Source organism: Podarcis gaigeae, assembly GCF_964106915.1.
Source record: "Podarcis gaigeae genome assembly, chromosome: 11".
Classification (NCBI taxonomy): Eukaryota; Metazoa; Chordata; class Lepidosauria; order Squamata; family Lacertidae; genus Podarcis; species Podarcis gaigeae.
The window spans coordinates 45458350-45482710 of record NC_139687.1 but is presented as its reverse complement, the minus strand read 5'-3'; the positions used below and the strand labels follow the sequence as shown (position 1 = coordinate 45482710).

Genomic DNA, 24361 nt, shown 5'->3' with positions numbered 1-24361 from the left:
GGAATAGCAATACAGTACATCTTGACTCTAAAGATAGCATTAAAAAATAACAAGAGCCAGAACAATGTAACTTGAACAGCAGTAAGATCTCAAAGGGCTTAATGAGAAAGCATGGTTTTTCAATGCTGCCAGAACACAAGCAAAGAGAGGGAGATAATCTAATCTCTCGGGGGCAAATAAGTTCCATGAATGTAATAGGAGGCTTTGTTCAATAAAAGGCACTCTTTGCATGTTGCAAACACACCTTAAAAAGCTGATATTGAAAGATAGGCGGGTTCACATGGGGGAAGATGGTTCTTCAGTATCTTGGCCCCAAGCTGTTTAGGGCTTTAAAGGTAATTAACAGCATTATGTGTATAAACTTTATTTTTTTTAAAAAAGTATTGCAGGGAGGATCCAGGAAAACACAAGCCAGTTTATTAAACATCTGTTCTGGGTGAATTGGTGGGATCATTTATTAAACGCAACACTAAATGAAGCACACTGAAGAACAAGCCTTGCTGCAGAGGAATCAGCGTGCCTTTTGCAAAAGAAAGTCCTGCCTCCTCAACCTTAACTGTTCTTGGGGTGTGTTGATAAGCACATGCGTAGGAATGGTCCAGTCAGGGCTGGATTTACATATAGGCTGAGTGGGTTGCACCCCATGGCCTCCTAGTCTAGGGAGTCCTTGGCCTCCTGCCATTTTTTTAATTTTTATTTTTAAATACAAGCAGATTTTACTGTCTGGGCCCAGTTGCTTAGTAACAGTAAAGAAGTACGAGGTTTTGTTTTCATGATCAAATGCTATTAAATTTGGACCTCCCAAGGTCTCCTAGTCGAGGGCCTTCCATTGTTTTAACCCAGGCCTGAGTAAATTTAGCAGTCAAGGAGTAGGCAGATTAGTAACTGGTTAAAGAAGAGGAAGCAGGGAGCCAGTAGCAGATATCCAGGATTTTGTTTTTGTTTGGAGCTCCTTTCCAACTTGTATATTTTTCTTCATCCTTCATACTGATTCCCATTCTATCTCACACTCAGTTTTCCTTCACCTTCCTTAAAGAGGTGGAAAGTACCTTCCAGGGTAGTATAAGGTTGTCTTTATTAAAAGCAATGAAATGTACCTGTCAGCAAGGGCTCTCTTGTACTGTATGATAAATATAAGCTACATTTCCATTCATGAATTGTTTTTTGTCGGCTGTTGTTATTCGAGATGTTCTGCTGAGTTTTTAAAAAGCTATATAAACAAATTGTAAGGACGTGGTCACGCTGCAATTTGTCTTGCTGCTGATAGGCAGCCTGGGCAGGCAAGCAGGCAGAGCAAGGGAGCGGGCACAGCATGGTCCAGGTGAGCTGCAGAGGAATAGGCAGGGCAGGCTGGGCCAGCTCCCCAGCAATGGTCCTACTCTACTACCACTGCCTGCCTCACATCAACGCTGCTGTTTTGGCCTCAGCAGTGTTGGAGGCCAAGGAAGGAAGCCACAGCAAAGCAGGAAGGCTGCTGGGGAGCTGCCCTACTCTGTTCTTCATGTTCTTCTGGAGCTCACCTATGCCATGGTTTGGGATATCTGTAAGGGGAGGAGGGTTGCAGTTTGGGCATTCTGTAAGGGAAGGAAGGGGTGGTACCCGCTGCTCAACTTATATTTAAAGTGCGCTGCAATGTTTTTAATGTTTTCCCACAAAATCACGGAAACAGAATTGTGGAGATGGTAGGAACCCTAAGGTTCTTCAAACTCCTGTAATGCAGCAATCAGCTAGGGGTGGTTCGTGTCTATGTTTTCGGAGGCACTGAGTGAGGAAGCAATTTATTATTAGACCTGAATAAATGTGTTTACTAAACGGGATTGTCTTCGCTGAGTTTTCGCACAAGGTTTTCCCCTCTGAGGTTTTGAGGTCCCTAAATATCCGAGGCCACTAGACAGCTGCTTAGCCTGCCTCCTGGTATATCCAGCCCTCCTGCTGCTTCCCTATAATATTTGGAGGCTACCAAACAGGTGTCATTACTTGTGGCAGGCTGATATGGGAACAGCATTAAGCAAATCCAGGGTGGATTAGTCAGTGAATGAAATGCCAGAAGTACTGTATTAACATGGATGTAAAAATAGCTTTGGCTATTTCAGAGCTTCGGTTGCTCTGTATTAGCTTGCAGGCTCCGTTCCACGTTAGAGGCTGCCTGTCACTCTGATAATTTGGAACTCTGGGAGGGCAAAGGATTCTGACTTGCTTTTTACAGAGGCTCCAAACATTTTTCATTTTGGATCAAATCTGTTTCTGGGTACAGAGAAATATAGTGAGTGCTTCACTCAGGATGCAGATTGGCGGACATTGACAGGTAAATGGAATGGGAATAGTGAGCTGTAGCTGGTGTGGATTAGGGCAGAGTTTGGGTATGTTCCTGTGTGTTCAGTGGATTCGATGAACAGAGAAGCTATTAATTTCTCATACCTTAATAGTGAATGTTTTAGTGCCATTAACAAGTACGTTTAATTATGTTATATCAAAAGCTTGTTTAATTTCACAGATGCAATTAACTTCAGAGGTTTTTATCTCTTTAATTTCTGTGTGTGCAGTGGATGCAATGGAACAGAAGCAGAAAGAAAAGTGGTGTGTTTCTCAGACGCTAAATAATGAATGTTGACATTTTAAAATGCTGTTATTAAATCATGATAGGGTTAGGGTCTGCTCAGGATAACCTGTTTCTTGAGCACTCATCCTGGTTTGCTTTTGCAAAACTCACATGGAGGTTAAATTATATCTGGTTTTTAGTGAGCATGCATTCAGATTTGTTTTCAGAGTGGTTATGCAACAATGAGCATTCATCCCAATTTGCCTGCTTCCCATTAATCATTCATCCATCCCACAGTTTTTGGTACATTTCATCACCACATTCCGAACCGCAAAAGCTCTGCTTTTTAATAAGTGGCTTTGTTGCATTAGGATGTACAAACCTAAAGTTCTGATATGCACTTTAATGTCTCCAGCAAAATAGTGACAATCTGGAAGCACTGTTTGCATTGGATAAAAAACCTGCAAAATTTCACAGGAGAAATGGACCTCAGTGGCTTTTATCTCTTTCTTGCATTTGAGATTGCAATTGGACACCCAGGAAGAGATCCAACCCACCCTTTTTTAAGGCTCGGAGGTCCAAATTTGCCAATGTAGCGCAATAGTAGCTTATTTTAGGCTATGTTTCAAATGCCCACGTGTTGCATTTTGGGGGAGAAGGCCCACCCATTGCATCATGTGGAACAGTGTGGGACTGGGAGACGGGATCTTTTTACCTTTGTTCATTATCCCATTGAGCGTATTTAGGCACCAGGTTCAGAAGATCATGGTTCACCAGTCTTTTTATGGGAGGCTTGTGGATCTGCTTGCTCTTGGATTTGGTCTCTTAATTGCTCTTCGTTTTTGTTGCTGCTGCTGGCTATTTTCTCAGGTTTTTCTTTGGATCTTATCTTAATAATAATAATAATAAGTAATAAACCTTTATTGTCATTACACGACCTGTGTGTAGTGAAATTAAACGAGGGCCCCCACACACACACACTTGCTGTAGTGCTGGGTTGGTTTTATTTTGATTTGTTAGCCACCCAGATGATCCCATTTGAGACGGAAGACTATAGGATACTAAACAAATACTATGGTTGACATCTCACTCCCATATAAGGACCAAGTGGTGGTGCTGGAGAGCCTTCTGACCTTGGGTAAGATCAACGTAATGCCATGCATTAGCTCAGTCAGCTATTTTTTCCCCTCTTTTCCATCCCTCTTTTGGCTTTAACACCCAACTGTATGAAAAGTTCTGTGCAATTTGCAAGCTTTCATCTTTTTACTTGGCTCATAGAAAAGGTATCGTCTTGCCCGTTAAATCACCTGGGGTATATTTTTTTATATTATGGTAAGTGGAGAAGAAAGATGCCCCTCTACATATGGCAAATAACCCAGCAGATTGTAAGGGGAGGAGGTCATATTTGTCTCGTCCCTGGCCATGGAGGGAATTGCTGATCAAAAAGGCTGCCGTTTCCTTTTCATTTCTTCCACCAGTAAGCAGCCAGGAAAGTTTCTTCTGACCTGTTGGGAGCTTCTTTGTTTTGCCCAGCTGTTTTCTCCTGTGATCTTTGGCTGAACTAAACATCCCATAGACTTTGGAGTGCTGAGGTTTCCCAATGCCCCGCTTCCAGCTATCTCCAGCCACCCAGAATGGCTGGGTGTAAATCATCATCATCATATGGGTTGTCCAGGGCTTATTAGGCTCCCTATTATGACATTGGTGTGACATCAGAGCAGTTGAGTCGATGGGAGCCACATAGAGTGACAGTGACACATCAACAGACAATAGGCCCCAGCAGAGCTGAAATCTCTGAAAAAGCATTTTGATAGGTTTAATGGTTGCATTTGCAAGAGCACGAGCAAAGAAGGAAGGTAGCGAACTACTTCAGAGAGTGTTATTGTTAAACACTAGCTCAGTCGGTAGAGCATGAGACTCTTAATCTCAGGATCATGGGTTTGAGCCCCATGTTGGGCACAAGACTCCTACATTGCAGGGGGTTGGACTAGATCACCCTTGTGGTCCCTTCCAACTCTAGGTAAAGGGGACCCCTGACCATTAGGTCCAGTCGTGGCCGACTCTGGGGTTGCGGCGCTCATCTCGCTTTATTGGCCGAGGGAGCCAGCGTACATCTTCCGGGTCATGTGGCCAGCATGACTAAGTCGCTTCTGGCGAACAGAGCAGCACACGGAAATGCTGTTTACCTTCCCACAGGAGCGGTACCTATTAATCTACTTGCACTTTGACGTGCTTTCGAAATGCTAGGTTGGCAGGAGCAGGGACCGAGCAATGGGAGCTCACCCCGTGGCGGGGATTCGAACATCCAACCTTCTGATCGGCAAGTCCTAGGCTCTGTGGTTTAACCCACAGCGCCACCCGCGTCCCAACTCTACAGCTTCCAACTCTACAGCTCAATTATTCAAGCAATGTGGTAAGCCAAACTATGGCTTACCGAGATGGCACAAGCACATAGGCTGTTGGCTGCATCTTGTGGTTAGCACAGCAAGAGCTTAACTGTGAGACCCAGTTCAGATAACATGCTAAGCCAAGGCTTGGCTTAGCTTAGCTCAGCAGAGCACTGCAAGAGAAGGACCAGGGAGGAACAAAGCAGATATGGAGAGCTTCTTTCCTGCATGTTAGCTCAGTCTCATGCAACCTATGTCTCAACTAGGTTTCAAACCTAAATAATTCTGCAGAAGAGGGACGTGTTTTCATTCGTTTCAGCCATAGTTTATAAGAAGACATAACCATGGAAATGCAAGTGAAAATAACATAAATATATTAATGGTTCATCATACTACTTGCTTGGCAGAGAAGTTTACGTATCACTTTGAGAGTAGCTCTCCAAAGAGGGGTGGGGGAGTGTTCCAACAACAACTCTCAGCATTCTTAACAAGCTACAGTTCCCAGGATAATTTGGGGGAAGCCATGACTGTCTAAAGTGGTGCAATGCTGCTTTAAATGCATAGTGCAGATGGGGCCAAACCCTCCAGTACTCCCTCTGCTAAATGAACCTTGTAAATACAGTGGACCCTCGAGTTACATACTGCTCTGGAGTTGCGTTGCGAACATGGCAAACCCGGAAGTGTATACTTTTGGGTTTTGCCATGCACAGAAGCGCTCTGCGCACCGCACTCATGCACAGAAGCACTCTATTGTGCCACGTGCATGCACAGAAGCAGCACCTCCAGTTACGGACTTTTCAGGTTAAGTACGGACCCCCGAAATGAATTTAATTCATATCCAGAGGGTCCACTGTACAGAGCTGGGCTTTCTCACTACTGAGGAAGGCTGGCAAGCAGAGGGAGCGAAAAATTACATTTGCAATATTTCATGAGGATGATTAGCAAAAGTAATTTCAAAAGACTAAAGGCGATCTGAAGGGAGGCAATGTTAAGATGTATTCTGTTTTATTAGAACCCACACTGATGTGGGCGTGAACTCTGCATTTCAAAGGAATCGAAGAAATATCATCAAAGGCTTTGATAAACCAAAAATCTGGAAAAGTAATGAGATACAGTCATGAGAGGCTCAAATGCTAGGTAGGTCGCACCTGGTTGTATTTTATCATGTAGAGTAGCTAAAATATTTAGACGAAAGGAGGTCATAGTTTTGCAGACTTTCTGGGTTGTAGGCTTTGAAAATCAAATAAAATTATCCCCCTTTTTTTAAAGCTAGCTTAGGATTTAACCTTTTTTAAAAAAACAAAAAAACTATATTCTTTGTGGACTTTGTATGAATGGAAATTTTGCTTGGATCAGTGATTTAGCACCACACTGCAAGTTAGGGTAAGGTTAGCCTAGGGTAGATTAGAGCTGGTATGGTTTGAGCAGGGATAGCCAATGGAGTGACCTCCAAATGCTCTTGGAACGTCTCCCATCATCCCTGACATCAAAAAGCTGGGGAAGCAGGGTTGCTTTGGGGATCCAACTTGGCTGAGTTCTCTTCCAAACAGAGCTACTGGTCCTCCAAACCTGTCTCCCCCAACCTGGTGCCCCACTCTCTTCCACATTTTGGACTGCAACCATCGCTGACTGCATGGAAGGCTACTTCAAAGGCTGCTCTGAACTTTATACCTCTTCAGCAGAGGAAGAAAAACACTCCTGGTAATTGCAGTTTCACTTTGTGTTAAAACACACACAGTTGCATCTTCTTGAGTTGAAAGCAGTGAAAGCTGGGATTACTGTAGCAGGCTGTTTAAAAGCCAGTCTTGCCAACGGCATTCAGAGATTTAAGAGCCTGTCAAAGGGTTGTCGCTGGTGCTTTGGTAATTGGTGTGCGGATTGCCCCACTGCTGACTATTTTTCTTTGGCGGTGTTTTTATCGTTGGGTGAGTTTAAAAATGAATGAGAGGCAAGCTCAGTTTTCTTGAGGTAGTCTGCATTATCTGTATGCAGTGATGGACCAATTCTGGGCTCCGAATAATTTTCCGTGTATATTTATTCATTTAGAAAACCAGCTCAATTTAAGCTGTTTTCTAAATACAGTGGTATCTTGGGTTAAGTCCTTAATTCGTTCCGGAGGTCCGTTCTTAACCTGAAACTGTTCTTAACCTAAAGCACCACTTTAGCTAATGGGGCCTCCTGCTGCCGCCGCGCCACCAGAGCACAATTTCTGTTCTCATCCTGAAGGACAGTTCTTAACCTGAAGCACTATTTCTGGATTAGCAGAGTCTGTAACCTGAAGCGTATGTAACCTGAAGTACCACTGTATGGAAATAAACAGGGAAAATTATTGTGAGCCCAAATCAAACCTCATTGGGATCCCAATGCTTCCAGAAGTGTGATGGGTTCTGAAAACTTCCCTAGTCTGCACCCAAGAGACCCTCTGGCCTGTTTGACATCTTTCCCCTATCTGGCCCGGAATCAGTGGCAGAGAAGTTGTTGGAAGCCAGCCTGCTAACTGCTGGAACATTGCTACAACCACTGCCTTAGTGTGCCAGGGAGCCTGGGAAATGTGATTTCCATGATGCCCAATGCTCCTATTGGGGACTTGGGCACCCTAAGAAAATCACATACCCAGGCTCCCTGGCACACTAAATTGCAGCAGTCACCAGGAGGGAGAGATGCTTCTAGTGAGAACGGTTAGAACAGGGATCAGCAAACATTTTCAGCAGGGGGCCATTCCACTGTCCCTCAGACCTTGTGGGAGGCCAGACTATTTTGAAAAAAAGATGAATGAATTCCTATTCCCCACAAATAACCCAGAGATGCATTTTAAATAAAAAGACACATTCTACTCATGTAAAAACACCAGGCAGGCCCCACAAATAACCCAGAGATGCATTTTAAATAAAAAGACACATTCTACTCATGTAAAAACACGCTGATTCCCGGACCATCTTCAGGCTGGATTTAGAAGGTGATTGGGCTGGATTCGGCCCTCGGGCCCATGGGTTAGAAGCTGGGAAGGAAGCAGGTGGGGAAGATTGCATTTCAAGCTGGAGAAGATATTGTAGAGCGTCAATACTCTCTTTGGACTGAAGGAGAGCATTAAAAGTTGTGGAGGTTCATATTCCGAACTAAAATATCACTCGCTTCTAGAAAAGAGAACTCTGTAAATATCAAACAAAAATGAACAAGGGCAAGAGCAACTTCCTTATGACAGAGAGAGGCTAAAACATTTGTGACTGTTTGGTTTATTAGAACAGTTATGAAAAGGGGGGACAGGAAAGAGTTTTGCGCATGGCGTGAAGAGGAGGGTGGTTTTTTTCCTCATAATGGTGGAACTTTGGAGTTACCCAGAGAAATTGGCTTAAATGAAACAAGTTTTGTTGTAGCCTATTTAGGGGATGTAAAAAGAGCGCTAAGACAAGCCTGCTGGATCAGGCCAAAGGCCCATCTTGTCGAGCATCCTGTTCTCACAGTGGCCAACCAGATGCCTGTGAGGAACCTGAACTCAGGTGCGCTCTGCCCTCCTGCAATTTCCAACAATGGGCATTTAGAAGAATTACTGCCTTTGACAGAACCATTATGTCTAGCATGCAGCCATTGATGGGAGGCCCATGCAGAGGTAGGGGCAGCTTGGTAAACTTGCCCCAGGCCGTAGCGGGCTAAACAGGCTGGGGGAGCTGGCAGGGGCTTGCTGGATGTAGTACCATGTCAAGAATACCCTGCACCTCTCAGTTGACTGGGCACGTAATGAGTGAAACTGCCATGTTGTCCATATGCACAGCAAGGCTGCGACAGTAAAATCTGGACCTGCGTTACTGCTTACTAGTGTGTCGCGTCAGGTCAGATTAGGTCATGGGTAGGCAAACTAAGGCCTGGATTCAGCCCAATCGCCCTCTAAATCCAGCCCGTGGGTGGTCTGGGAATCAGCATGTTTTTACATGAGTAGAATGTGCCCTTTTATTTAAAATGCATCTCTAGGTTATTTGTGGGGCATAGGAATTTGTTCAATTTTTTTTCCAAAATATAGTCCAGGCGCCCACAAGGTCTGAGTGACAGTGGACTGGCCCCCTGCTGAAAAAGTTTGCTGACCCCTGGATTAGGTGGTGCATCTCATGGACAACACTCCCACCCCATTCATCAGACAAGGTCTGCACAGGCCTGATTGATGCCTTTATCCTCTATGAAATTCTCTAATCTGTTTCAGAATCATCCAAGTTGGTAGTCATCACTGCCTCCTGCGGGGCATGACTTCCATAGTTTAGCTTTGTGCTGCATGAAGAAGGGACACGCGCTGTGGTCTAAACCACTGGATCTCTTGGGCTTGCCGATCAGCGGTTCGAATCCCCGCGATGGGGTGAGCTCCCGTTGCTCTGTCCCAGCTCCTGCCAACCTGGCAGTTCGAAAGGACGCCAGTGCAAGTAGATAAATAGGTACTGCTGCAGCGGGAAGGTAAACAGCGTTTCAGTGCGCTCTGCTTTCCGTCACGGTGTTCCGTTGTGCCAGAATCGGTTTAGTCATGCTGGCCACATGACCCGGAAAGCTGCCTGTGGACAAACGCCGGCTCCCTCGGCCTGAAAGTGAGATGAGCGCCACAAGCCCATAGTTGCCTTTGACTGGACTTAACCGTCCAGGGGTCCTTTACCTTTACCTTTTTTTTACCCCACAACTTCTGTGCCTATAAGTTTGGCAGCACAGTAGCAGCAACCTACAACAGGAGCCCTACAAGTCAAAGGGCATGAATAATGTGCCAAGCTTGTGGTGCAGTCAGCTAAGGGATTTACTTGTAGCTCAGTGGCATAGCTTTTGCAAAACATATCGGGCTCAATCCCTTCCAGGCACAGCTGGGCAAGGCCCTCATCCTGAGCTGTATATGAGGCTGCTTCCCATGTCTCCCTGCTTCAGATCTTAAACCAATGCAGCAGACAAAGCCCTAGGAGGCGAGCTGTGTCTGACATCTTAGTCGCACAGCACGGCCTGCAGTTTTAGAAGTTGCCATTGTCAAATAAACTGCTGCACCATCTTTTGTTAGGAGCTCAGGCGTGTGTTTGGGTTACGTAACGGTGAGAACGAATGCTGCCCTGCCCATGATGCGCCCTTTTCACAATTGTACATGGCGTGTGCAGCGGGATTAACATCAGTGGTGAAGCAGAAACACAAAAATAGAATCTGAATAATGAATGTGCCGGAGGACAGAACCGTCTCCTCCTCTGCTATATCCATCTGCCACTCTTGTCCTAAGCTGCACTGCCTCTAAGCTGGTTCTGCTATTTCTGTCCCCTTCGCCACATATATAGAAAAGCCGGCACTGAGTGTCTGGTTTTGCTTTGTCAGAAACCTTAGAGTCCCGAGCGTTTCTGAGTCTTAACAGTGATGTGGCAAATTTCATAAATAAAAGGCAGCAATAGTAGGATTGGCAGGACACATGATGCCGTCATAGCAGGCCTTACATAGCCTGGGGGTGGAGCAGGGATGGGGGGGGGGGGGAGAAGCAGATCGCTGATAAAGCCCTTACTTAGACTGATTGTATTTGTCTGCATGCAGTGGCTATTCTGTTGAGATTGAGTCAGGGGATTTTCTGTCTGAATGCTGCTGTTCTGAAAATGGTCCCCAATTTGAAGAGAGAGTGTGTGTCTCTGTGCAAAACTCCACAAGGGTAAATCTGCTAGTGTTTCCAGATCTGTTTGTGCATCTGTTCGTGAATAAAATATTGGGGAGGGCAGGTAAGCCCTGTCCCACATAATCAATCACATGATGGGGCTCACCCCCTACCATTTGAATGGCAGTGCCCAAATATTTTATGGGAGGGCCTCAGCCCTAGGAATTGGCTCCTATGATCTGTACACAGCTATATACATGAACCTTCCATGTGTGTTCACAGAAGAAGTATTGCTTCCTATGAAGGAGTCGAGGAGCCTTCCAGACTTGCCATTATTTTTGCGGGAGAGATCTATGCACGATGAAAGTGGATTAAAGCGCTCTGTTGCCCTAGTGCAACAAATCCTCTTTAAAAAAAACCCCAGACCTTTTGTGGTTAGGAAAGTGACAAGGAGATGCACTGAAAAGTGGGGGTAGGTAAAAATATTAACCAGAAGGCATGCAAGCACCCGAAAGCAAATGAGGACGTCTGCTCATTGGTCATATGACTGCCCTGTACACAATTAAGAACGAATGCTCAGTGAAGACTGGATCTATTTGAACCACTGTGTAAGCTTTGTGTGAACAATTCAGGATGAATGGTGAATAAACAGGTTGTCTGGAGACCCATGTCACAGTAGAAGTGTTGGATACACCAAAGAGTAACAGGGGGGTTGGGAGGGGTCTTCCAATCCAAACTCTCAGGCTGGTGGCTGAGGTGTCTTGTGAAGCAAGGTGGATGTGGTGATCACACAGGACCCCCGGACCTTTCACGGTCTATTGACCCTGTGCCACCACTGCGGTTGCTTTCTTCGCTGCCACCACCCCGCTTCTCACGGGGACACACGGAGTCCAGACAGTTGTTAACATAAACAAATATCAAGTTTATTTTTAAGTGCAGGAATAAGCGTATGGTTTCGGTTTATTTCTCTCTTGTCCGTTTCTTAAATCTTAGTTCCTACAATTTCAAACTGAATTATTCCCAACTATCTATCTAACTCCCTAACAATTCCTCTCACTCTTTCACAATACAACTCAAGCAACCCACTGCCTATTCCACCCTCTTCCTTCTCCAACACCCAAGCCTCCACTCCCAACTGACAAACCTCAACTCCCAACTCCCAAACCTCAACTGACTTTTCAAAACCTCCCACTCTATCTTTTACTCCCCCCTCGCATTCTCACTGGCCAATCACCTCACACCCATTTTAACCCTTTCCTTGACACATCCTAGGGCAACCGCCACAGTGGAGGTATTCCAGTTATCAGTGGGAGAAACTTTCTAGAAAATGCCTCATTTGTTACTCTCCCAGATTTAACTAAGGACCTCTACTTGCATTTGGTAGGGTAAGGGTTCTATGGAGTTAATTTAGCTCTTTGCACTTAGGGTAATCCAAAGGTTTATTCTGTTAATCGGTTCTTGAGCAGCAGGACAATTCCCAGTAAAACAGCTACTGTGGAGAGGATATTTAACAAGAATCACAGGAGTTTCCACTGTTGGAGAGATGCTTCGTTTCACCCACTGTGACTTTCTCCTGATTCCTTGCAGTGGAACCACTCTCATTGCTCAGAACAAAGCCAACATAAATATTTCATTAACCTTGAGAAATGTGGAAGCTGCCTTATATGAAGTTGGCGCTGTTTGGTTCAGCATTATCCACACTGACTGGCAGCTGCTCTCCAGGGTTTCAGGTAGGGGAGCTGCCCAGTTTTGCCTGGAGATGCCAGGGATTGATCCTGGGGCCTTGTGCATGCAAAAGCAAGACGCTCTGCATCTGAGCTTCTTGGTAAACATTAGATGAGCTACTTGGTCTTTGAAGTGGAATCTTTAAGATGCTTTGTTTAGATCTTTGCATTGCTGTTACCTTTGCTAACTGTAAGTGTAGGATTGATCTGGGCTCATATCATTGTCTCTTGGTGTGCTATTTACTATAGTCAAATATATATTAGCTTTGCTCAGAAAAACCCACCAAATGAGCTAAGCAAGCTACGTTAGCATCCATGGCTAAGGGTTAAACTGCCAAGGTCTGCCCATGCCTAAGGGTGACACATTTTTACAAATAAACCCCAAACTAAAACCGCACTAAAAAGGGAGAGGCTGGAAAGAAGAGAAAGAGGGAAAGAGATGGGTGGCACCCCATAAGTGTTCTGGGAACACATTCTAGACCTGAGAGTCGGCAGAGAGAGTGGTTGAAGTTCTTCAAGTAAGCAGAGGGTTTGGTGCTCATTCACAGACAAAACAAACAAGTAAAAATGAGCAGTTCTGGAAGAGCGAAGGTCATGCTCAAGAGTGGGGAGACGGGACCTGTGGCCATCCAGATGTTGCTGAACTCCCAACTCCCATCCCCCTTAGCCATTGGCCATTACTTCCTGGGGCTGCTGGGAGTTGATGTTCAGGAACATCTGGCAGGCCAAAGATTCCTCACCCTGGGTCTAGTGCAGGAACTGGTTATGATCTGTGGTCCTCCGGATGTTGCTGGTAAAGGTAAAGGGACCCCTGACCTTTAGGTCCAGTCATGACCGACTCTGGTGTTGCGGCGCTCATCTCGCTTTACTGGCCGAGGGATTCAGCGTACAGCTTCCAGGTCATGTGGCCAGCATGACTAAGCCGTATCTGGCGAACCAGAGCAGCACACGGAAACGCCGTTTACCTTCCCACTGGAGTGGTACCTATTTATCTACTTGCACCTTGACGTGCTTTCAAAATGCTAGGTTGGCAGGAGCAGGGACCGAGCAACAGGAGCTCACCCCGTGGCGGGGATTTGAACCACCAACCTTCTGATTGGCAAGTCCTAGGCTCTGTGGTTTAACCCACAGCGCCACCCACGTCCCTAGATGTTCCTGGACTACAACTCTAATCATCCATGGCCATGCTGCCTGTGGCTGGTGGGTGTTGTGGTCTACAACAACTGGAGGGACACAGATTATAGCCACCCCTGGAATAGGAGCCTATTTTGGAAACGAGGCTTGAAAGATGCCATGGCGCAAGGCCACAGAGATTGTAACTCGGTAGGTAAGTGTCGGGGAAATAGGAATACTAAGATACAGTGGTGCCTCGCAAGACGAAATTAATTCGTTCCGCAAGTTTTTTCTTGCAAGTTTTTCGTCTTGCGAAGCACGGTTTCCCATAGGAATGCATTGAAAATCAATCAATGCGTTCCTATGGAGACCGTCCGGGGACAGAGGGGAAGCGCCGTGCGCCTTCCCCTCTGTCCCCGGACCTGTTTTAAAGTAAGGGGCAGCGGGGAGAAGATTGCTTCTCCCCGTTGCCTGCCCCGGAGATTGCTTCAAAAGAGGTCCGGGGACAGCGGGGAAGACGCGCTGCGCTTCCCCGCTATCCCCGGAGCTTGCGGGGCAAGCTTTATTTTGCGAAGCAAGCCCATAGGAAATGCGTCTTGCGAAGCGGCTAAGAAAACGAAAAACTCCTTCGTCTAGCAAGTTTTTCGTCTTCCGAGGCGTTCGTCTTGCGGGGTACCACTGTAGTTAAGAAGTTAAGCAAGCACAGCTGAAAGATTTCCAGGGCCAGGCTCTGTACACCTCTGGATCTCACGAAGAAGTGACTGAGCTGCTGAAAGGATTATTTAATGGGTTATGTAAAGCTATCTCCCTGCTGCCCTTGTGAAAGGGAAGAGAGCACAGCAGCTCTTTTCCTCCAGCAGAGGCTTGCTGATATGGGCTGAGGGATGCTGGTGATCCACAGATATCCTTGCAACCTCTTGATGCCTGGTTAAGAGGAGGAAACAGGAGAGAGTGAGCAAGTTCCCTGATTACTTGGAGTAGTGTTAAAGTGCAGGATGCAACTGGTGATGATTTCTAAAACAGCAGAGGGAGAAAAAGCGACTGTGCAGTGGGAACGCTTAAAGCAAAGGCTTTAACTGATTTTTATTTCTCCTCTTAGGAACACATTACATCTATGAGAAGGCTCAAGCCTTCAAAGAAGGAGGGGTGAAGTAACTGCAGTTAATCCTTCGCTGTGACTTCCGTGCTACTGAAGAAAGGGTGGTGTTTTCATCGCCCGTCTTCCTCTTCTGTCAGCATACAGCCTTTGCCTTCACCCTCCAGTGCCAGCCTTCTACCAACAATGGCAGTGCCAAAGAGCACAGGTGTGTTATTTGCAGCAGGGATCCGAGGAAGCACCCCGACACTTCAAAGCCGGAGCAGAAGTGTTGCCGGCTAAAGAACATAGCGATGAAAGAATCGCAGCTTTCGGCTCTTGAACTGGGACCTGAATCAAGGAGGGAGGATCTGATCATCTCCTGCCTGATGAGGTCAGCTGTTCAAAGGGACCTGGACATATTCAAAGCAGCAGCAGCAGCAGACGCTGAGTCAAGCACTTTGTTTGTATGCCTGGAGAGAGAGTGTGAGGAAAGGATGCCCTTGTATTTTGCACAGCCCTCCTTGCTTTTGTGATGTAGAGTTTACACCTTTAATTGCAAATCTTCCATTAAGCCTGCAGATCGTGACCCTTGTTGAAGTGGCTGCTTAAATGTGGATACAAGTTGGGTCTTCGCTTCCTAAGTTTTATTTGGAGGAGACAGAGTGATGCATTTGCTGGAAGATAACGCCGCGAATAAGACTTAGTGCCAAGCCCGATGTTTTGGAGCTTTCTGTTTTAAATGGTCACGGGCTTTGTCATGTCTGCATCCGTGTCACCGAGGTCTTCCCGCAGAGCAGCTTGCTAAAGCCGATGGATACGTGATCGCCCCCTGGACTATGACCACAGGATATGCGAATGGCGGTCTAGGGAGCCACCGGTATGTTAGATGGAACCGGGAAGACAGTGCAGAGGACTATACAAAGAGCGAGGTCTACGCAGAGGATGAGCAGGGCAGGCAGCGCCGGTTGACGCCTTTGGAGAAACTGACTCTGGATATGTCCCAGGATGAAAAGGTGGTTAAAGAGTTAACTCTGGGGAAGAGGATTGGGTTTTACCGCATCAGAGGGGAAATAGGGAGTGGGAACTTCTCCCAAGTGAAGCTTGGAATCCATGCTCTGACCAAAGGTAGGCTCTGCGGTGTGTGGAACAAGCGGTTGTGTGGGGTTGTGTAGAGATATATATACAAGGTGTTTCCAGATGGGTGTTTGTGGGATTGGTGTATCAGACACATGTAAGGTTTTTTGTTCCTACAGCATCCACGTGTCATTGGCATCCAAATGCCAGGCTATATATCTTCCCCTCCCTTCCAATTTCATCCAGATTTATCCTTTCCTGAGGAAAATCCAGCAAGTTGTTTTTTTTTTAAAAAGCAACCTGTTTGCAACATCTCAATGATTGGTTTGCAAATTCAGCTCCTGTCTGGAAGCACCCATAGAACAGATAACTAAGTGGGGCAGTGGGTGGATGCACAATGTAATACGCCATCCCTTGCATTAGCATTGAAGGCAATGTTCTGAGCTGGTCTCTCCTTGTTCAGGCTCCTGTACCATCTGCCTCGCATGCCAAGACCAGAGAGTTAAAAGTGAGTTCGCTGCGCTTTTGAGCGTACTTCTGAACACCCTCTTGGGACAGAGAACAGCTAAGATAGGAGACTTCCCCTCCTCCTCTACCTGTTTTCCAGGACATGTTGTTTTTGTCAGGAATGACTATTCCATTCAGTATTCATGATGATACCAAGGAGCGTTGGTTATTTTAGAAGAGGACTGGGCAGCCCCTTTAGAAGTTTATGCCAATTTCCCCTAGGTGGGTGGGTGGGAGAAATTAGGAGCTTTAAGCTGGTGGTGGACAAGGGCAGAGCCCAAAGTGAGCCGGGCTGAAGCCAGAAGTGGGTCAGAACAGCCCTCCTGTCCCCCTCTCCTTCCCCTTCATCATGCATTCATTCTCTCCTGCATACACAAATCCCATCCCCACTGCTCCTACTAACCTTTCTTTCCGTTTCTAGATCACAGGCCAAGCATTATAGAAATGAGTACTATCTGCTGATGGTACTATAAATCTGGGTGGGAAACCTGTGGCCTTTCTGATGCTGTTGTTGGACTACAACTCCCATCATTCCCTGACCACCGGCCATGGTGATTGGGGATGATGGAAGCCAGAGTCCAACAACAGCGTCAGGAAGGCCACATGTCCCTTCCATCTCTGTGATTTATACGGTTTTTATCTTCATAAGTGCCTTCCTGCTCCCAGAATTTGGATGCGAGCACTATTATCAGTTGTTCTTTATCCAAAACGTGCCGGGTGGGGGGGGGGTCTTCTGACTCTGCTGTATTTGTTATCTCCCTTGCTGAGTTTAAATCACACTGAAGCGCTTTAGTGTTTATATTTTTGCCCATGTGTGTGTGTCACTTTCTCTGTATTTGCAATTCCTGCTGATACCATGTTTGTGTGCCTGTAGAAAGTCTCTCCTTGCTCACATCAGATTAATTGAAACCCCCCTCCCCCATCCCATCCTGTGAACCCAGACGTTCACCTCCTGGGGGCCGGATTCATGGGGCAATGGCAACAGAAGGAAGAGTGCGGGTGTGCTTTATACAGCAAGGATTAAAGAGAGCACTTGAGCATTTCAAAACGGAAGCCGAGGTGTTGCCTGCAGAAGAATGTAGCGATGGAAATTCCAGCTCAATTGCTTAATTATAATTAAATGAACTTGTAATTATTGCAGTGTTATTTCTTAGGAGCAGAGCGGGGCGTGTGTGTGTACTAACTTTGCAGTGTTAGCAGTTACAACAGTAGGATATACAGAGGAAATCTACCTGGTGAAAGGAACACTGAGGTTTGCAGCCTGTTGTCCTGCTGGAAATATGATAAATTATTTGCTGGTACAGCCGTGCTTTGGAAGTCAAACGGAATCCATTCCGGAAGTCCGTTCGACTTCCAAAACGTTCGAAAACCAAATCACGGCTTCTGATCGGCTGCAGGAAGCTCCTGCAGCCGATCAGAAGCCGCAGAAGCCCCATCGGATGTTCTGGTTCCAAAAGAACGCTTGCAAACTGGAACAATCACTTCTGAGTTTGTGGAGTTTGGGAGCCAAAACGTCCGCGTTCCAGGGCATTCAAGATCCAAGGTATGACTGTATAGACTTCAGTCCTGTAAGTAATGCAGTTAATGACTTCCAACGGGCTACTCCAGAGAGTGTGTCTTTCAGATCTGGTTTCTTGGGGTTTCACATGACTCGTTATCCTTCCAAGATAAATATGGTGCATGAAACCACCAAGTGGGGTCATCCAGAGATTTGGAGTAATATGCTGATGACACACAGCTCTGCTTCTTCTTTACATCTGAAGGTGTAGCAGTGGATGTGCTGGACCGCTGTCTTGCCTTGGTAATGGACTGAGAGCCAACAAACTGAAGCTCAATCCAGATTAGACTGAGACACTGTTAGTGAATGGTTCCCTAGACCCATATGGATGGGAGGTTGCCTGATCTGGTTGGGGTTACACTCCTTCTGAAGGAGGGGGTATGCAGCTTGGGGGTACTTCTGAATCTTTTGCTGTTGCTTGAGGGTCGGGTGGCCTCAGTGGCAAGGAGTGCCTTCCATCAGTTTCGGCTGGTGGCCCAGCTGTGCCCCTGTCTGGACAGGGATAGACTAACCTACCTTGTCTGTGCTCTAGTAACCTCTGTGTGAGATTACCGCAATGTGTTATATGTAGGGCTGCTTCTGAAGATAGTTTGGAAACTTCAGCTGGTGTGGTTGGTTTGAGGGTATTACACTGGCTGCCAATAAGTTTCTGGGCCCAGTTCAAAGTGCTGGTTTTGATCTATAAATCTCGGGACTGCAGTACAGTGGTACCTCGGGTTACATACACTTCCGGTTACACACACTTCAGGTTACACACTCTGCTAACCCAGAAATAGTACCTCAGGTTAAGAACTTTGCTTTAGGATGAGAACAGAAATCACACGGCAACGGCGCAGTGGCAGTGGGAGGCCCCATTAGCTAAAGTGGTGCTTCAGGTTAAGAACAGACCTTCGGAACGAATTAAGTACTTCATTCGAGGTACCACTGTACCTCAAAGACCACCTCTCCCCATATGAACTGACCCAGAACCTGCAATTATCACCTGAGGCCCTTCTTTGTGTGCCTCCTCCATGTGTGTTTTGGAGGGTGGCAACATGAGAACAGGCCTTTTCTGCAGTGGCTCCCCATTTGTGGAATGCTCTCCCCGGGGAGGCTTGCCTGACGCTTTTTGTTACATATCTTTAGGCGCCAGGCAAAAACGTTTCTCTGTAACTAAGGCTTTGGCTGATTAACACTCTATGGCTTTTTAAATGTTTGTGGGAGGGAAGGAGTTATTGGTTTGCTTTTGTTCTCGTTTGTATTTTTATGTAGTAAACTGCCCTGTGATCTTTGGATGAAAAGTGGCATGCTAATTTAACAAATAATAGTAATAAGAGGGAATCCTGTATCTCTCTGCTAAAAAAGACGTATCAATAGCTGAAGCTCCACCCATGCGCGTGCCTGAATTCTGTGTTCCTGCATGTGCAACAAAAGAACATCCTAGTATTTGTCTCCTTTTCCAGATGATACCTGGCGTGCCAATTACAAGCTGTGTTTCAAACGGTTGCATCAGCAGCTAGGATTAGAGAGACTCTTGTCACTGATGGCACAGACAAGGTTATAGCAACCTTTCCTTCTAAAAGTGTCTGGCTAGCTGGATTCTCAGGACGACCTGATCTCTCCTTCCTAAACTTCTTAAAACAAAGTGCAGAACCAAGGCTGCAGAAGCAAAATGTGGCGAGGTGAAATCTGGGCCATGGATGAAGTGCAAAATCTGATTTGTTACTTCTTTTGGTCTTGCCTAGCCTTGGAACCTTTTTTCCTTCTACCCTCTTTTTTCTGTAAATATTGTGCTTGAAAAGAACCCTGAATGAGAAAAGGCCTTTTGTTTCCCACTGTGTTGCTTGGCCTTTGTTCTTTCTCTTCTGTAGTTTGTGGTGAGAAAGCCACTTCCGGCCTGCCCAGGTGGGGTTGCGGGCTTCACGCCCACCCCACGTGAGCAGGGGCTGGTCCCAGCCCCCGCGAGAGCAGGGGAATCCCGGCAGGGTCTGCCCCCCCAGCCAGCCAATCAGCTGGCTGGCTGGGGGGGCGTGGACTGCCCTATTTAGGGCCGGCGCGGAGGGGGCTCGCCCTCTTTTCGCCGGCTCACCCTAACGTTTTCCCACCCTCCCTCCCTTTAAGTAGGCTTAGGTAGGTCTTTCACTTTGCTATGGACTTCGGTCTGTCGCCGCAAGGGGCATGGTAGGAATTTTTCCCAATTGGCAATTTTTGGCCTTTTGGTTTTTCGCCTACCTCGTAGCAACTCGTCACAACTTCTCGGCATTGGCGGTAGGCATTGGTAAGAAGGGGTTAAGAGGATGTGTGGGGGGGGAGGAACGCCATCACCTCCCCCCAGCGAGCGAAGGGTGGTCCGTTAAAGGACTCCGGGGGGCGTGGCCCTGTCCGAAGCCTATGGAGGTGTGGGCCAAAGGCACGCCCCAGAGCAGTGACCCAGGGGAGCTCCTAGTCGACGTGCCTTGGCAGGAGACTCCCCCGATAAAGTGTTAACCCTTCCCCGTGTCTCCAGCAAATGGGCTGGAGCCGGATAGTCGTTAGGACCAATGCCTAAGCCAATGCCTCTCATTCCTGAATTCAATAAAGTTGTGGCCTAATTCGCCCAATTAACCTTAAATTATGGTGTCTCGTGTCTTTATTTATCCTGGTGGGGGGCGGGAACTCGCCACGCAATAGTGTTTTAAATTTACAAAACACAAGAAACATCTTGCAGTGCCTTTGAAGCTTTCTTAACAGCAGTTGCACTTGGGGAATATTTAATAATTTTGTGTTGCTGTTTTATTGTTTATTGGAGGGGGAATAATGCCCATATGTGCTATCCTGAGCTTCTTGGGAAAGGTGTGAGTGTAGCTCAGTCTCTCTTGTGGGGTGAAGATACGGTCTCTCGGAAACGGGCTGTAGTCTGTTTCATTTGCAACAGTGATCATGTTTGTTGCAGTGGAAACCTGGTTCGCAATGCAATCCTATACATATTTACTTGAAAGTGAGCACCACTGTGCTCAGTGGGTCCTGCTCGCCAGTAAGTGTGTGTTGGGTTGCAGCAACAGTAGAGTTGAATACAGCCTTCGCCAACCTAGCGCCCTCCAGATATTTGGGGCTGTAACAGCCTTCAGCTGCAGCCAGCATAATTGCACAGATAGGAATGGTAGCACCGACCCCTCTCGCTCTCCAGGCTTCGTGGACCTCTCCGCAAGCAGCGGGAGCACTCCCGCTGCTTGCGGAGAGTCGCCTGCATGCAGAAGCCTGCACGCGCTGAGCTCAGCGCGTCCAGGCTTCACGGACCTCTCAGCAAGCAGCAGGAGCCAGCGCTGGGCTCCCATGGCTTGCAGAGAGCTGCCTGTTTGGGGGCTGGGGTCGGGGGAAGCTCGGGCCTCCCCCGCCCCAACCCCGTGCCTGGGGGGGAAAAATTTTTTTCCCCTTTATTTCCCCCCCAAAAAACTAGGTGCGCCTTATGGGACGGTGCGTCCTATAGGGCGAAAAATACGGTAATTCGTTCCGGAGGTCCGTTCTTAACCTGAAACTGTTCTTAACCTGAAGCACCACTTCAGCTAATGGGATCTTGCGCTGGTGCCGCACGATTTCTGTTCTCATCCTGAAGCAAAGTTCTTAACCCGAGGTAATATTTCTGGGTTAGCGGAGTCTGTAACCTGAAGCGTATGTAACCTGAGGTACCACTGTATCTGCCAGCACAAACCAATTCACTGCATTGTAATGTGGTAATGTGAACATCCCCTTGGGCATTGAAGACGTTCTGCCAGTTAATTTACGGGTCTAGATGAACAACTGTGCTGACCGAGTATACTTCTATTTATTATCAACATTTCTAAAGCACTCTTCATCCAAACAGAACCCAGGGTGCTGTGCAATAACAAAACAGCTGCCTATGTTCCTTCTCTTTTAATAGGTGAGTACGTTACATCGATGCCAACTGTTATGGGAATTTTGTTTTAAGATGTAATTATACAAGATGGAGCAGAAGGAGGGGACATAGCTCAGTGGCAGAGCAGAACCAGTCCCAGATTTAGCTGGTGCGATTTCCAGTTAAAAGGATCTTAGGTAGCTCGATGGGAAGGCCATCTGCCTGAGGCTCTGACGATCTCCTGCAAGTTGCAACTGATCGTCTTGAGCTTGCTGGATCAAGGCTGTTCATATGACTTCCTTTCTTAAGCATGTTATCAGCTGCCCTTGCTAACCCTATGAAATCAAACCACTGTCATTCCAGAAAAGGTAGCCATTAAGATTTTGGACAAGACGAAATTAGACCAGAAGACGCAGAGATTACTCTCCCGTGAGATTTCCAGCATGGAGAAGCTGCACCACCCAAACATCATCAGGCTTTATGAGGTCATGGAGACACACTCCAAGCTGCACCTGGTGATGGAATATGCCAGTGGAGGGGAGCTATTTGCGAAAATCACGACAGAGGGGAAATTATTGGAAGTGGAGAGTAAGCACATCTTCTCCCAGATTGTGTCTGCTCTTAAGCACATGGTAAGTTCATTATTTTGGTCCCTTCAGCAGCTCTGCATTTCCCTGTGTGTGTCCCGCTTTAAAGAGAAGCAGGATTAGTTTGAGATATCCACCAGTCTGTTAGGAGCCATAAAAGAGTATTATGTCCACATGGCAAGTGGCTCCAGCTTAGTGTGCCTGCGTATGAACAAACATTTGCTTAGGGTGCTTTTCTGCAGCTTGAGGTATGTTTTGTGTGGAATATCTTTTGCTGGAAACACGTGACCACCATGGGAGTGCAAGCAGTTTGTGTGTCTGTGTAAGCTCTGCTGTAATGTGTTCAGGGGCTATTTAACTGCTCTGATTTTTCAGGCCTATAGCCAGAAATGATGTGATGAGGATCCTATGTGGGTGGGGATTCATTACAGAATAGGAAGAACATACAAGTAGCTTGATAAAGAGCTCATAACCGCTTAATTGTATTAATATTTAGAGGGCAACTGGGCATAATGCTGCCTTTGTCCTTTTCTGCATGTCTCCACAAACAAAATGGCTATAAAATTATTGGGATGTGGGAGGCAGGGGAAGAAGGGTTAAATGAAAGCTAAACATTCAAGGTAGAGGCTTGGAATAGCTTTCAGTGGTCCATACCTTCCTTCTCCTCATCTGCGGCTACAGCCCTGCTGGTGGTTTTGTACAAAAGACTAGCTAAAATATACTTTGCTTTTAAAAGACTAACCGTTCTTATTTTAAAAGACTTCCACGTTTCCATTTGCAGCACAGTGGAAAACATTTATGAAAGCTAAACATAAATTTTTATTCTTTGTTCTGCAGCATGAGAGCAACATAATTCACCGGGACCTAAAAGCTGAAAACGTATTTTACACCAGTAACACCTGTGTGAAAGTGGGGGATTTTGGATTCAGCACGATAAGTAAGAAAGAGGAAACACTGAACACTTTTTGCGGATCCCCTCCTTATGCTGCCCCAGAGCTCTTCAGGGACGAAAGCTACGTTGGGGCATATGTGGATATCTGGGCACTCGGAATTCTTCTGTATTTTATGACGACGGGGATGATGCCTTTTCGAGCGGACACAGTGGGCAAACTGAAGAAGACTATCCTCGAGGGCATGTATGTCCTGCCGCCGTTCCTCTCGGAACCTTGCCAGAAGCTGATTCGGGGAATCCTGCAGCCAGTACCGTCGGAACGCTATTCCATTGAGTACATTATGAACAGCGAATGGATGAAAGGAGTGGAGTATCCGAAGCCCCTGGAACCTTTCAAACTGGATCCAAAGTACTTGTCGGGGAGTGGAACACTCGGAGAGGAAGACGCCGAAGTGAAAAAAATCTTGAACAGTTTGGGGATCACGGAGGAGCACATTCAGAACAACCGCGGGAGAGCTTCCCACAGCTCAGTAACTGGGATCTACCGAATTATTTTGCACAGGGTGCAAAAGAAAAGGGCCGTGGAAGCGGTTCATATAATCAGCCAACTGGAATTCAGGGAGCAAGAGTCAAAGAAAGAGCAGTCTACCTATCGCGGCCTCAAACACTCATCTAAGCTCTGTTTGATTTTATAAAAAATGCAGCTGTCTTGGTGTTGGGCAAACTTTGCCAAGACCTCTTTGTCTGCTACCAGTCAGCTCTTGTTCTTAGCATTTTTGTAATTTTGAATTAAATAAAAAAAAGATGCCTTAAAATTCCTCATGTAAGATGCACATTCTAGAGTAGACTAGTAAAGTGTATCATTTGAGGGCTGTTGAGTTTTTAAGTTCTGCTGCAAGGAATTGGTCTGTAAAATCAGGATAAACGATAAATGTGCAGTGCAATTCCATTATATGTTTAAAGTCATACTGTGTTTAGTTGGGGTTTAGTCCCACTCTCAAGTAGATGAACAATTTTAAGTATAGTTATCATGCAGCAAGTCCCAGTGGGACTTCAGAGTAAACATGCTTAGAATTTTGGCTCAGGCTGCTGTCTGGAACTAACACAGTGCATTTCACTTGGGTTAGTTTAGACAGCATGTTAAGGTCTGTTAATATAGGTGAACTCTTGCCTCACATGCATTGAGTAGTGTGGGAATCCTTTAGAAGGTCTTCCTGGTTATGTTTGCATTATAAGTAATGATAATAGTTAACACTATTATTAAATTTATTACCTGCCCTTCACTAGTAGGTCCCAGGATAAGTTACAACTATTTAAATTTCAGCATTAAAAACAGTTAAAGGAATTTTCTGTCACAGGAAGAAGGCAGGTCTTGAAAATACACATCTGCAGGCACCTACTGAATAACACCCATAAATAATATTTTACCCACTGTTTTTCTCCTCCTCCCATGCCTGTAACATTATGATCTGTGATTTTGCTTTTT

The 24361-nt window shown here is 46.3% G+C and overlaps 1 protein-coding gene across 7 annotated transcripts in view; it reads left to right on the top strand.

Moving 5' to 3' along the window:
- Window positions 1-23713, top strand: part of NIM1K (NIM1 serine/threonine protein kinase) — a 34564-nt gene extending 10851 nt beyond the window's left edge. For 3 of the 7 annotated variants that reach the window (XM_083703626.1, XM_083703625.1, XM_083703624.1), the window contains exons 2-4: window positions 14447-15550; window positions 21760-22028; window positions 22821-23713. In XM_083703626.1, coding sequence (XP_083559752.1) covers window positions 15262-15550; window positions 21760-22028; window positions 22821-23570 — 1308 coding nt within the window. In that variant the 5' untranslated portion in view covers window positions 14447-15261 and the 3' untranslated portion in view covers window positions 23571-23713. Of the gene's footprint in view, window positions 1-2188; window positions 2306-4286; window positions 4396-11300; window positions 11891-14446; window positions 15551-21759; window positions 22029-22820 lie in introns of those variants that run through there. The other 4 variants (XM_083703627.1, XM_083703623.1, XM_083703622.1 and 1 more) reach the window with 4 other exon arrangements.
- The last annotated feature ends 648 nt before the right edge of the window (window positions 23714-24361 follow it).